The sequence below is a fragment of the Thalassophryne amazonica genome, chromosome 11 (genome assembly GCF_902500255.1).
Source record: "Thalassophryne amazonica chromosome 11, fThaAma1.1, whole genome shotgun sequence".
Taxonomy (NCBI): Eukaryota; Metazoa; Chordata; class Actinopteri; order Batrachoidiformes; family Batrachoididae; genus Thalassophryne; species Thalassophryne amazonica.
This window is the reverse complement of record NC_047113.1, coordinates 10,114,038-10,129,115: the sequence shown is the minus strand read 5'-3', so window position 1 is coordinate 10,129,115 and position 15,078 is coordinate 10,114,038. Positions and strand designations below refer to the sequence as shown.

General features: G+C 39.6%; 1 protein-coding gene across 1 annotated transcript in view; it reads left to right on the top strand.

Annotated features, from left to right (window-relative positions):
- Positions 1–15,078, top strand: part of tenm1 (teneurin transmembrane protein 1) — a 728,712-nt gene that overhangs the window by 696,534 nt on the left and 17,100 nt on the right. Inside the window, 3 exon segments of the mRNA XM_034181415.1 lie at positions 6,555–6,697; positions 13,926–14,137; positions 14,244–14,545. Coding sequence (XP_034037306.1) covers positions 6,555–6,697; positions 13,926–14,137; positions 14,244–14,545 — 657 coding nt within the window.

Here is a 15,078-nt window from a genome sequence, read left to right as displayed (position 1 = left end):
ATTTGTAACCTTCACTAATGCTGTTTCTGTACTATGATGAATTCTAAAACCTGACTGAAAGTCTTCAAATAGACCATTCCTCTACAGATGATCAGTTAGCTGTTTTACAACTACCCTTTCAAGAAGTTTTGAGAGAAAAGGAAGGTTGGAGATTGGCCTATAATTAGCTAAGATAGCTGGGTCAAGTGATGGCTTTTTAAGTAATGGTTTAATTACTGCCACCTTAAAAGCCTGTGGTACATAGCCAACTAATAAAGATAGATTGATCATATTTAAGATCGAAGCATTAATTAATGGTAGGGCTTCCTTGGGCAGCCTGGTAGGAATGGGGTCTAATAAACATGTTGATGGTTTGGAGGAAGTAACTAATGAAAATAACTCAGACAGAACAATCGGAGAGAAAGAGTCTAACCAAATACCGGCATCACTGAAAGCAGCCAAAGATAACGATACGTCTTTGGGATGGTTATGAGTAATTTTTTCTCTAATAGTTAAAATTTTGTTAGCAAAGAAAGTCATGAAGTCATTACTAGTTAAAGTTAATGGAATACTCATCTCAATAGAGCTCTGACTCTTTGTCAGCCTGATCTCAGTCTGATTCATGTTTACCTTCCAAAGTTCAAAGATACACTGTGAAACCTGATGAGTTACACTTTGAGCTCATTGATCAAAGTGTTCAAGTGTTGTTCAGTCAAATAACTCTACTATCATCAAAATGTATTTTGCAAGTAAGTAACTAAGTAAGCATGATTAAATCAACTTCAGTCAGCATAACAGCATAATGTTCTAATAATTTTAAAATTATCGCAGTTTCAATTGAGCCAATCAGGTATTGATCCAGTGACCTTCTGGTTTGTGAACAACCTGCTCCACCACACTCTCAGTCTTATAAGGGCTGAGTGAAAGCTGTAAATTTCTTCATTTATTTATGTGATTGATTATTTAGTTTAATCATTTTATTTATTATCATTATTTTGTTATTTATTTATTTACTTTTTTGTGAAGTAGAATCTTATGGTACAGTTTACATTTACATATGTCTTGGCCTAAAAACTTTCAAACACAACATTTCAAAGCTTTGCATTTTTAAACTGAATTGAAAAATAATTGAATAGTTTTGTTTGTTTTTTTTCACGAAAAAACAAAACTCAGATATTCTCCAAGATAATAAAGTCATACATTTGTGTAAGGGAGGAAAAAAAACAAAACAAAATGCTATAATTCTGTAAGATCAAATCCAAAAATTTAGAAGAAATGAACTTGGAAATGGTATGTAGTTTGTTTGTTTGTTTGTTTATATATATATATATATATATATATATATATATATATATATATATATATATATATATATATATATATATATATATATATATCCACAGTTGCATATAATTTCTCGTTTTACATTTTACTTGGTCCACATTTCATTTTATATTGTTTTATTTTACCTTATGTTTATATTAGTTGTACATATACTCTGAATAATTTACTGTTAAATTTCACTATCCTTTATTTGGCCAAAAATTAGTCGCACCATGTAAAGCACCTTTTTTGAGTTGCACTCAAATCTCGTTGTAATGCAAATTACAATGACAATAAAGGCGATTCTGATTCTGATATATATATATATTCCATCATGTAACCACTTTGTATCCCTTTGGAAGGTGGCTCAAACTCATCACACCACAGACCCACCACAGACCCAGCATGCCAACCCTGCACCTGAGTGAAGTGCAACAACATGGCTGCATTTTAATGTTATCACTTTCATAATTGAATATGTAACCTGAACAAGTCAGTCAGACAGACAGACAGAATGACAGAGAGCATATGGTCGAGGAAAACTTTCTGAGTGATTCTCGTAACTCTTATTTTCTATCTTTGGTGATATCTCTTCCCACACCAGATGTTTATATTCATATGGTAATATGATGATGCACGATGACGCACGATAATCACGAGTATTTCTGAACTCCAACTGCAAATTGTAATTAGCTCTGTTGGCATTTTTCTGTTTGTCTGTTAGCAGGAAATGCAAAATGAATGGATTTTAATGAAATTTGATGAGCCAATAGATAATGTTCTGGGAAATAAGTGATTCCATTTTGGAGGTGATCCAAAATATATTCTGGAACTGAGATCTAGAAGAATGTTTGACACATACCAACATTAACTCAAAAGGTTGTGAGAGGATATAGATGGAATTTGTGGAGCAGATGGATAATGTTCTCGAAAATGATGGGTTTTATTTTGAAGTTAATCACAAACATATTTAGATGCAGGATCCAGAAGACATTTTAAGCAATATGTGGCCTTGGCAGACGTATGCTGTGTGTCTTCTAGTTTAATGAGGCCGTCATTGCTGGGATGATGCACAGCAGACAGTGTTTCTGTGGTGTAACGAGGTTTATCCAACAACAAAATGACCATTCTTTCTCTCTCTCGCGCGCTGTCTGTCTCTGTCTCACACACACACACACACACACACCAACTACGTAATTTCATTGTAACCACTCCCACCCCATTCTATTCTAAACCAACCCTTACCACTGATCATCAGGACAGAGGTCGAGTCTTTTTTCGTTAAATCCATTTTGATTTAATGGCTTCCTCCTTGGCCCACAGCCGTCCAGGTTATGGTGATGATGCTGTCTTTAAGGTGGACCATGTCACATTTCTAGCTGATGCCTCTAACTCCTTTGTTAGTTCCTCACTTGTGATCCTGAGGCTCTGGTGGACCTAAAAGATTGTTAATTTGTGCTTGAATTTTGGTGCTCTTTCCTCAATGATATCAAGTCTGTGCAGTCTCAAGTATATTTGTATATTAGACTGAACAGTCTCTAGTTGTGCCATGGATCCTTTACAGATGGTGCAGAAGAGGATTACTGGTCTACAGTCAAAATGCTTCTGAAATAAATGTCAAACTTTACTCATTTTGGGCCACTGAGAATGAAAATGATGTTTGAAATGGTTGATTGTCTCTAGTTTTAAGATATCTTACGACTATGCTACTAAGGGTTACCTTTTGATGATTTTTAAAGTGTTACCAAAAAACAGGTGAAATATTATTATATGAACAGTCAGAGAAACATGAAAAGACTTACGTATACGATTTATCATGAAAACTCTACTGTCAACACAATATAATTATGTTGACTTAAAATGTAAAAACTTAAATATCTTAGAAACAGTAGCCAACCAGTCATTTTTATTGTCATATTTGAATTCAGCATGCCAAAATCCATCGTAAATATCTGATTATATTTCTGAAGCAGACAACTTCTTAAAATTTATAGACTAGTGTTTTGGAGATTCTGAATTTTTCCTCTGGATGCCTTGTTTTAATTCTTTATTTTTTACAAGTGTTCTTATAACCAGAGCAGATGGCTCTGTGAGACAGGAGTTGAACTACTGAGGTTTAGGTCCACATGTTTCCATTTCAAGCTACCTACGTGTCTGTCTGTGTCCTTGGATAAGACACTTCATTGTCCAAGTCCACTCAGGTGTAAATGGGCACCGACCTCAACTAGGGTGTAACCTGTAATGGACTAATGTTCCATCCAGAGAGAGATGTAGACTCCCACCTTTATACAAAAGCCCAAGATGAGATAATCAATCAATCAATCAATTTTTTTATATAGCGCCAAATCACAACAAACAGTTGCCCCAAGGCGCTTTATATTGTAAGGCAAGGCCATACAATAATTATGTAAAACCCCAACGGTCAAAACGACCCCCTGTGAGCAAGCACTTGGCTATAGTGGGAAGGAAAAACTCCCTTTTAACAGGAAGAAACCTCCAGCAGAACCAGGCTCAGGGAGGGGCAGTCTTCTGCTGGGACTGGTTGGGGCTGAGGGAGAGAACCAGGAAAAAGACATGCTGTGGAGGGGAGCAGAGATCGATCACTAATGATTAAATGCAGAGTGGTGCATACAGAGCAAAAAGAGAAAGAAACAGTGCATCATGGGAACCCCCCAGCAGTCTACGTCTATAGCAACATAACTAAGGGATGGTTCAGGGTCACCTGATCCAGCCCTAACTATAAGCTTTAGCAAAAGGAAAGTTTTAAGCCTAATCTTAAAAGTAGAGAGGGTGTCTGTCTCCCTGATCTGATAAGCACTGGTCCTACGGATCTCATCAATCAGACAGGATTTGTTCTCTCAAAGGCACTGTTTCAGAATCAGAATCGCCTTTATTGTTATTGTAATTTGCATTGCAATGAGATTTGAGTGCAGCTCCACAGGTAGGCTGATAAATACAAAGGTGTCACAATTAACTAGGGAGGGGTGTTATTTCAAAAATTTTGGAAATCTATAAATGTTTGCATGGAATATGGAAATATACACAGAATAAACCATAGCAGGTTAAATTTTGGGTCATTTGGTTCCAAAAACCCATATGAACGGAGCGTTTGAAAATTTCAAGTAAGGCATGTGTCGTATATGTGCTGTTAGTGTATGTGCATAGAAAACCACTCTGTTGCTTATAATTAGTTCATTGTGGCCATGTCATTCTTTACATGTGATGATTATACTCAACTGATGTTCTTGAAATAAAACTACATAGATTTTGTTTATTACAATTGATCGTAACATATGTTACGATCAATTGTAACAGAAGACTGCCCCTCCCTGAGCCTGGTTCTGCTGGAGGTTTCTTCCTGTTAAAAGGGAGTTTTTCCTTCCCACTGTAGCCAAGTGCTTGCTCACAGGGGGTCGTTTGACCGTTGGGGTTTTACATAATTATTGTATGGCCTTGCCTTACAATATAAAGCGCCTTGGGGCAACTGTTTGTTGTGATTTGGCGCTATATAAAAAAATTGATTGATTGATTGATTGATATGTACTGAAATTAGGTTTCTTGTCAATTACTCTTAAAAACACCAGATAGGCTTAATGTTACTATAGAAGTTGAATATAAACTTGGGGTCAAGCAACATTTGTAGCCAAATTTCAAGTCTCTAGGTGCAGCGGTTCTCAAGATATGACATTTTCGTCGATATTTTTGGAGATTTTTGAACCTGATATCATCACTGGCTCTGTCCATATGGGTTTTTGGAATCAAATGACCCAAAATTTATCCTGCTATGGTTTATTCTGTGTATATTTCCATATTCCATGCAAACATTTATAGATTTCCAATTTTTTGGAAATAACGCCCCTCCCTAAATTAACCCATAATTATGCCAGTTACTGTATTCATTCACAAGCTTTTAAAAGTAATTCCATAATTTTCTCCCATAATCTGGACTTCTCCATGATGCTTAAAGAGGCATTCATCTTGATGTACAAAAACCTTTGACTCACTGAAAATCTGGTGTGAATAAAAACTGAAAAAAATCCATCTTGTAAATATTATTCTTAAGTATCTTTATATGGAAATAAAGTTAACATGTAAACTGACTGAACACATATCATTTAATAGAGTGTAAGCTGTAAAAAATCAAGATTGAAAATTTTGGGACAAGGTGTATGTAAACGTATGTTTACCCTGTATATATACTGGACTCAGACAAAAAGAAAATAATGCGTTTTGGGGTTTTTTTTGTAGTTGTTGTTGGTTTTAAAGTGTTCACCGGCGGTTTTGTGCCAGGTTACAGCGCCGGTACAGGTGTAATCTGTTAATTGCGGCTGATGTGTTGAGTCTCTGCTATGAACGGATCCTCTTCCTCCACCGCAGGCCTCTTTGCTCCGCAAGTCATCTGCTCATAATGTCTCAGTCTGCACTGGATGAAATTATCCCATGATCCACAAAACAATAAAATAAAATAAAATAATGTGAAAATACTCAGTTTGCCTCCGTGTGGAGTGGAGATGCCGCGCGACACCGTCCACGCACGTTCCTCAATATAAGTGTTCCACCTGCCAATTAAAAGGATTCTGCTGGCGAGAATTAACTGTTCTAACACCGAAAACACTGTGCAGCACCGACCCGAACCACTCTGTGGAAACGGGGCTGTCAGTAGCCTGTAAAAATCTATAAATTAATGAGACTGTTAAGTAAATGGTTCTCGTGCTGATGTCACTTCCTCCTTCTTCTCCAATGTTGGGACTTGCCCGGACGTTTCTGGTGTTTAGTGGCACGTAGTTCAATAGATAAATATTTATCTCTTCAGTAACTGCACACCAAGAAAGGATACATTTCAAACTGTTGTTTAATTTTAGTCTTAAATAGTAAAAAAAAAAAAACTACATATTGTATCACCTACTCTGGAAACTTTAAATTGTCCGTAGGTGTGTGTGCAGGTGTGAATGTGCTTGTTTGTCATTATGTGGCCCTGTGACAGCCTGGCGTCCTGTCCAGGGTGTACCCCGCCTCGCGCTCTATGACTGCTAGGATAGGCTCCAGCCCCCCTCAACCCTTAATTGGACTAAGCGGTTGAAGATGAGCGCGTGTGTGTGTGTGTGTGTGTGTGTGTGTATGTGTGTAACTGTAACTAAGGTTTTACAGTGTACATTTAAGCAATTTAAGCATGCACTTCTGACCTAAGTTACGTAGTTAATGATCTTCTCACCTGTGAATTGTGTTGTGTCATTTTGCTGTTTTATTTCAAGGTACACACCAACAGCAAGGCTCTCTGAGGTGGTTTATGACTCCACACTGGTGACCTTCACTTACGACGAGGCCTCTGGCACAGTCAAGACCATTCATCTCACCCATAACGGCTTCATAAACTCCATACGATACAGGCAGACAGGTACCTAAGCAAGAGAGGTAACAGTCACACATGTAAAGTGTTCACTTTGTGCACTGACTCTTTTTAAATGGGTTATTATAAAGGCTATATTGGAGCATGAAATCTCCTTAAGAGCATGTGTAGTGTGACAGGACTGCACAATCATGCAGTATGTTGAGCCTGATTTCTTGGTCTGGTTTTGAATCAGCAGTAGTGTTATTTCATCTGAGACTGAGGCAGACACCGTTAGAAGTGTGAAACTGTTTGAGCAAGTATGGAATGAAGACACTGTGGTCTACCACATTTATAAATATGAGACCACCACCTGGAGCTCCGAAACCCTGTATCAGCGTCAACACCTTCCCACCCAGGCTGCCTGATCAAAGTAGACAAGTCAAAGTATGAATGTGAGAAAGTAAGTAAAGAGCCTTGCGTGTATATAAGACATTTACAATTGTCAACTGAAAAGTGACTAGGTTGATTATGACGTCGTGATTCCAGAGATGTTAATCTTAGCATATAATTATTTATATATGACACCTAAAATCTATCCTTTTCATTTGATTGGTGCATTGTATATCACGTCATTACTTTTCCCACTGTATGACCAGCATCAGATTACCTTATATTTTGGATCTATTTATCGTGCATTTTTGTCCAATGCATTTCATTCTACTGAGTGACTCCATTATTTCCTAAAAAAGTGCTTTCACAAAACAACTGATGCAAGTTCCTATTGCCAGTAAACTATCACAAATGACATATTTCTATTTAGGTGTCATAAAAACAAATAATGAATGCTTTCCATTTGCACAGTGGTGGAGCCTCATTGAATGGAATGTTCCATCTTTCAACTCACGCAGATGTTCTTACCATTGCACTCATAAACATTATTCATTAATTGTATATTAACCCTCTGGGGCCGACGCCGTCGTATACGATGGATGAGATCAAGCTTTACTAAATTCTAAATAACTTTTTAATGATATGAGATAGAAACATACATTTTTTGCTGAAAAGTTAACTCCGCGGACGTTCGAGCCACTGTCCACCATCTTTGTACTCCTCATAGAAGCTGTGTGATGACGTGAGCAATGTGAGTGTCTTTTCGGAATTGGCTCACCGTCACATGGTTTTCCAAAATTCAATTGTATGGCAGATTCACCTCACGTGACATACCAAAGATTGTTTTTAGGAGTGATGTGTTACTAGTTTATTATAGTTTGCTGTGTGTTTTGAATAAATGTGTGTGGAAAATTATTTTCCGCTTTACTTTTTCCTTTCTTATTTCTGATTGTGACCCTTTATTACACTTATAAAACACAATCAATCAATCAATCAACTTTTTTCTTATATAGCGCCAAATCACAACAAACAGTTGCCCCAAGGCGCTCCACATTGCAAGGCAAGGCCATACAATAATTATGAAAAACCCCAACGGTCAAAACGACCCCCTATGAGCAAGCACTTGGCCACAGTGGGAAGGAAAAACTCCCTTTTAACAGGAAGAAACCTCCAGCAGAACCAGGCTCAGGGAGGGGCAGTCTTCTGCTGAGACTGGTTGGGGCTGAGGGAAAGAACCAGGAAAAAGAGATCGATCACTAATGATTAAATGCAGAGTGATGCATACGGAGCAAAAAGAGAAAGAAACAGCGCATCATGGGAACCCCCCCCACAGTCTACGTCTAAAGCAACATAACCAAGGGATGGTCCAGGGTCACCCGATCCAGCCCTAACTATAAGCCTTAGCGAAAAGGAAAGTTTTAAGCCTAATCTTAAAAGTAGAGAGGGTATCTGTCTCCCTGATCTGAATTGGGAGCTGGTTCCACAGGAGAGGAGCCTGAAAGCTGAAGGCTCTGCCTCAAACTATATTTGCTATAACAACTATAGCATATATTTTTTGAAAGTACAGGTTGTCCTGAAAAAAGAGACATAAAACTTGATTTTGGGATGCAGGGAGAGCTGTTAACAGCAATAATAAAACATTTATGCCAGGCGAGTGAACTGTCCAAAAAATGCCCTCGGACCCCAGAGGGTTAAACTCTTTTGATCATCACTTCCCCGGCCCCATGCACAGTCATATTTGATGTTTTGTGAAAGATGCTGAATGTTGATGGTGGGATTGCGGTATCATTACATACCTGCAGAACAAGAGAATTTTATTCTGATATGGTCTACACTGTTAGCTTTGAAGATGACAGAAGGCCTAGATGGCCACTGATTCTGTTCACCACATGGTGATGGACATTTGGCAAAAGATTGTTGAGCAGGTAGCTCAGTGGATAAGGAGCTGATCTGCCAATATGCAGACCTAGAGACGTAGAGTTCAAATCCTGCTCATGCTACCTGTCCGTGTCCTGGAACAAGACACTTAATCCGCATTGTCTCATGCCACCCAGCTGTAAAAATGGGTATCAGCCTTGGATGGTGAAGTAATTGTGAGACATTATTGTAAAGCACTTTGAGCATCTCCTAGATGGAAAAGTGCTATAGAAATGCAATCTTTCTGTCAGTCACAAAGATGCAAGAATCTCCCATGAGATAGTTGACAATACTTTTCACATAGAACTTGAAATATCAAAAGACTCTGCTTAGTGGTTGTCCAGCCCGGTCTCACATTTTTTTCATGGTCACAAAAAGCGCCCGCTTTTCGTGACACTTTTTTTTATTTTGCTGTTTATAATCTTTTCGTGCTCCTAACTCTAACCATAAACATAGCATAAGTGTGTACCCTCCCCAAATGTTAGCCATGACTCCCCCAGACCCCCCCCTTCACTCCACATTTTTTGCCCCATCACCAAATGAATTTGTGCCCCCATTTCGAAAAATGCCCCATTTTTATACCCCCATCACAAACTTATAGATTAATGTACAAACTACTGTGAGACTGGGTTGGAATGTCATGTCTAGAGTGCCTTGATTGAAGAGTGGCGTCAACTCAGAACATGGCGCCATTTTGGGTCTAACTGCGCTGAACTACTGAATGGACCTTTTATGTTTGCAACATTTTTTAAAATCATTTAACCACATACAGCAACACATCCAGGTACAGGTGCTATTAAAGTAAATATAAAATATAGTTAAGATATCAAATTTACATAAGTTTAAAATTTACGATGATTTATTTCATTAATTTAAAGCCTGATTTATGCAGCTGCTGCTCTTTAATTCCGTGCCATGCAATGACGTGCGTGACAGTTTTAAAGTTTTCTGTCGCTGGATTATGCTTTATTCTGGACTAATTTGACCCTCAACAAGCTTTTCTTTCTACAATCATCACCTCCAAATCAAAGATAAGCTGCACATTTTCCTCTTTTACCGACTTTGTGCTGTAACTTTGATGTGAACTTTTCTGATCCATTTATCAGTGTGTGCGCTATATAATATGATGGCCATTTGTGTTTGATTTAACAGGTGCACATCAGACTGCAGGTCCAAGTCTGAGCACCATTTGAAAAAAGTAAATGGTGGGACTTTTAATCACAGAAATGATTCCTCTCCCAGTTTCCACAAATTGGCAAGTGTCAGAGCTGAACTTTAATTTGTACCTTTTTGCAATCGGACGGGACATTTTAACTGATGTGAGCGAAAAATCCACTGCACAAAATCCGTTGTATACAGTGTTTATTACATGGAAAACAATACAAAAACTTTGGGATATTTTTTGTCCGGTGACTGTGAATATCTGGTTTATACGACGACAGTTTAGTTGACTTTTACTGTACATGGGACTGAACAATAAATTTACCTACCTCGCAAAGCTTTCATGATGAAGTCACGTCCATCCCAAAAGGCTGACTTTATTTTCCCAAATTTTTCTTCCCTTCGGATCTGAAGGGAATCTGTACATCTTGAAGCCCTTGCTGTGACAACCCAACATTGTCAGTGAATTAATAAATAAAATACAAGGGGGGTAAAAAGTATTTAGTCAGTCCGTGATTGTGCAAGTTCTCCTACTTAGAAAGATGAGAGAGGTCTGTAATTTTCAACATAGGTATAGGTATGTAGCAGGTATTTTGGCCCATTCCTCCATGCAGTTGTCCTCTAGAGCAGTGATGTTTTGGGGCTGTCGCTGGGCAACACAGCCTTTCAACTCCCTCAACAAATTTTCTATGGGGTTGAGGTCTGTAGACTGGCTAGGCCACTCCAGGACCTTGAAATCCTTTTTACAGAGCCACTCCTTTGTTGCCTAAGCAGTGTGTTTGGGATCATTGTCATGCTAGAAGACCCAGCCACATTGCATCTTCAATGCTCTCACTGATGGAAGGAGGTTTTGGCTTAAAATCTCATGATACATGGCCATGTTCATCCTTCTCTTAACACGGATCAGTCATCCTGTCCCTTTTGCAGAAAAACAGCCCCAAAGCATGATGTTTCCACCCCCATGCTTCACAATGGTGTTCTTGGAATGCAACTCAGCATTCTTCTTCCTCCAAACACAACAAGTTGAGTTTTTAACAAAATGTTCTATTTTGGTTTCATCTGACCACATGATATTCTCACAATCCTCTTCTGGATCATCCATATGCTCTCTGGCAAACTTCAGACAGGCCTGGACAAGTACTGGCTTAAGCAGGGGGACACACCTGGCACTGCAGGATTTGAGTCCCTCTCTGCGTAGTGTGTAGCCTTTGTTACTTTGGTCCCAGCTGTCTGCAGGTCATTCATCAGGTCCCTCCGTGTAGTTCTGGGATATTTTCACCATTCTCATGATCATTTTGACCCCACAGGATGACATCTTGCGTGGAGCCCCAGATCAAGGAGGATTATCAATGGTCTTGTTTGTCTTCCATTTTCTTACAATTGCTCCCATAGTTGATTTATTCACACCAGCCTGCTTGATTATTGTAGACTCACTCTTCCCAGCCTGGTGCACATCTGCAGTTTTCTTCTTGGTGTCCTTCAACAGCTCTTTGGTCTTAGCCATGGTTGAGTTTGGAGTCTGACTGTTTGAGGCTGTGGACAGGTGTCTTTTATACAGATAACAAGTTCCAGCAGGTGCCATTAATACAGCTAACAGGTGGAGGACAGAAGAGCTTCTTAAAGAAGTTGTTACAGGTCTGTGAGAGCCAGAAATCTTGCTTGTTTGTGGGTGACCAAATACTTATTTTCCACCGTAATTTAGAAATCAATTCTTTAAAAAATCCTACAATGTGATTTTCTGCATTTTTTTTTTCTCATTTTGTCTCTCATAATTGAAGTGTACCTATGTTGAAAATTACAGACCTCTCTCATCTTTCTAAGTAGGAGAACTTGCACAATCAAGGGCTGACTAAATACTTTTTTATCCCACTGTAGCTGAACACATTAACAGCCAATGCTATTTGTGCCCCAAGATGGTCATGTCGCCGCTCTCTCTAATAAAGGCACTCTAGTCATGTCTTCTGATACCTGACTTACAGTATGATGTCAAGACAGATCTTGGAATGTTTTGAAGCAAAGCCACGTTAACCTTTTTTTTGCCCAGGATGATTGCTCGGTCGATCAATGTGAGCCAATTCATTGCAAGGGCAATAAATTCTCACCACCTCTCAAGAAGTCCTGGGTTGTTTTGTCCACTGAAACTTGACAGCCTCAATTTTCAGGGATGTAAAGGACATTTGGTTTGCGGACTGACAATATGGTAGCTTCCAGAGGCAGCTGCGGGAGACTATCAAGACCACCCATCCAGGAAAGTTGATGAAGAGCATTTTGTTTCATCAAGAAATTTCTGTAGCTCACAAGTGCTGTCATGGCCATGGATTCTGTGAGTAAGTGTGTCATCTACAGAACTGGTTAACCACCCACCATACTCTCCTGATTTGGCACCATCTGACTTCCATCTGTTTCAAACACAGAATAAAAAACATTTGGCTGTGATCAAATAATGGAAGAAATTTTGTCCATTAAGATGAAAGTTTTGGATCCCAGTAGGGATCCCAACAAAGTAGAGCTGTCGGAAGACATGTGGGCACCTCATAGAGGCCACACACTTGTTAGAAAATGTTGAAAAAGGAGCCCACACATGCTTTCACACCCACAAGGGTGCCATCATTATGAACTTTCCAACCAACCCTCATACATGTGGGCTCCAATCTGTGCTCATGGTTTCAATTCTTTTTCAGTGTAGGCCAGGAAATCACACAATCTGACCTGGAGCTATCAATTAAAGCCCTAGTTTTTCCATTTCCGACATGAAAATTTGTTAAAATGACAAATTGCTAAGTGCGTGGCCATCAACAGGCAGTTTTAGCTGTGGCAGCAGATAGTTTGAGATACAGCCGTTGTTAATTTGATCGGTCGATCAGCGTGTTCTCGTCTCAGCTTGTGGTTCACTTCACGCGGCTCTGTGACTGGCGCACCAATGACCAGGTGTCAGCAATCTGTGAAGCACAGCTGTGTGTGTACATATATACAGTTTATATGTGCCAACGTGTGTGTGTCTGTGTGTTTTTATGGCTTTGCACTCACTTTGAATAGACTCTCACCTTCCTTTAACTGATCTCATTCCAGCAGAACAAACAGAGCCTTGGCGAGAGCAGCGATAGCGGTAATTGTCCCTTGAGAGGAGATGAGGAAGAGTTGGGACAAAAGAAAAGAGAGAGACAGGGATAGAGCGGTAGACGAAGACGAGGAGGAATAGGAAAGCAGAAGAAAGATGACAGCTTGGGAAAGTGACAGCAAGAGAAGCGAGACGAACAGATTGCGAGTTCCCCGGGGCTGCAGAAAAGCCTCCACCTCACTCTCACTGCTTCTGCCATTTTCCCATTAGAACTCATTTAGAATCAACATTCCACCAAAAATAAAAATATCATGTGAAATGCTGACTCGGCTCTCTGCAGTCTGCAAAGTGAGACACTTCGTCATTTTAAGTGCAATCAGAGTAATCTCGAATTGCAGTGTAATGGTATTTCATTAGGAGGCTTTTTTTTTTCAAATGGTGGGTGAGCAGTCATAGCGAGCAGCAGAGCTGATGAATGGTGTTGTTAAAGTTGATGTTCTGACATTAAGGAGCACATGGCCCATCATGGCTATTGTCTTTAGATTTCATTATCTCTCCATATTAAAGGTCACCACTGGAAATGCCATAGCATTGTGGGGATAGTTAAGATTGAATGAATTGCGCCCCACATGTGTCCACATTAATGATGTTGAATTAGTCCTATGATTGAATGATTAGGCAGGCTTATATGGATATCACGATGGCCAACTGTGAGATTCATATGTGCAATTTTTTCTGTCTCTCTCTCTCAATGATTGCTCTGCATAGGCCCCCTGACAAGTCGGCAGATCTTCCGCTTTAGTGAGGAGGGATTAGTCAATGCCAGGTTTGACTATAGCTACAACAATTTCAGAGTGACTAGCATGCAGGCGGTCATCAACGAGACCCCTCTGCCCATTGATCTCTACCGCTACGTTGATGTATCAGGACGAGTGGAGCAGTTTGGCAAGTTCAGCGTAATCTTCTACGATCTCAACCAGGTTGGCAGAACACTTGTTCTGAATTGTCATCTATGATATTTCATCTTGCATGACCTTTTTAGAGAGTGTCTGTAATTGGCAAACCATTTTTTCTGTGGTTGTCTAGGTGATCACCACTCACCTGATGAAGCACACCAAGGTGTTTAATTCATATGGCCAGGTGGTGGAAGTCCAATATGAGATCCTGAAATCCATCGCCTACTGGATGACTATCCAGTATGACGCAGCCGGGCGTACAACCACTTGTGACATCAGGGTGGGCGTTGACAGCAATGTGACCCGTTACACGTATGAATATGACGCTGACAGCCAGCTGCAAAGTACCTTAGTTAATGAACGACCGCAGTGGCGCTACAGCTATGATCTCAACGGGAACATTAACCTGCTCAGCCATGGCACCAGTGCAAGGTTAGTGCCACTTTTAAGCAAAGCTCATGAAACAGAACATCATCTAAGACACCAGGTGTTGAATTGAAAAAAAAATCATGCTTTTGGTATTATGTCTAATAATTAATTTCTACTGCAATGGGTGCATTTGATTTTGTCACAAGGTACAGTGTTCTCTACACACACAACCCGGTCTTTGTCATTTTATCTTGTGAGCTGAGAATCAGCCACCTGTAGATGGAAGTTTACACTGAGTGCTAACTTTACACTAAACACATTAACAACAGCCGCAAGGGTCTTTTTAGATTAAACATTTGTGGTTTTTGTTTTCTTTTTTATAGTAAATGAGCAGGTTTGCACAGGCTCGGTTTGATGTTCCAGAATACAGTATGCAGTACAGTGGTCCCCGTCAATTAGTGACCCTCTCACATGACGAGGCCACCCCTCCATATATGGCCCAACATTTCTACTACAACAACTATCTTTTTATTGATTTCACCTCTCAAAGGAGGCCACCCCTTAAACGCAGTCAGCAGCCCACTCAAAAGGATGAA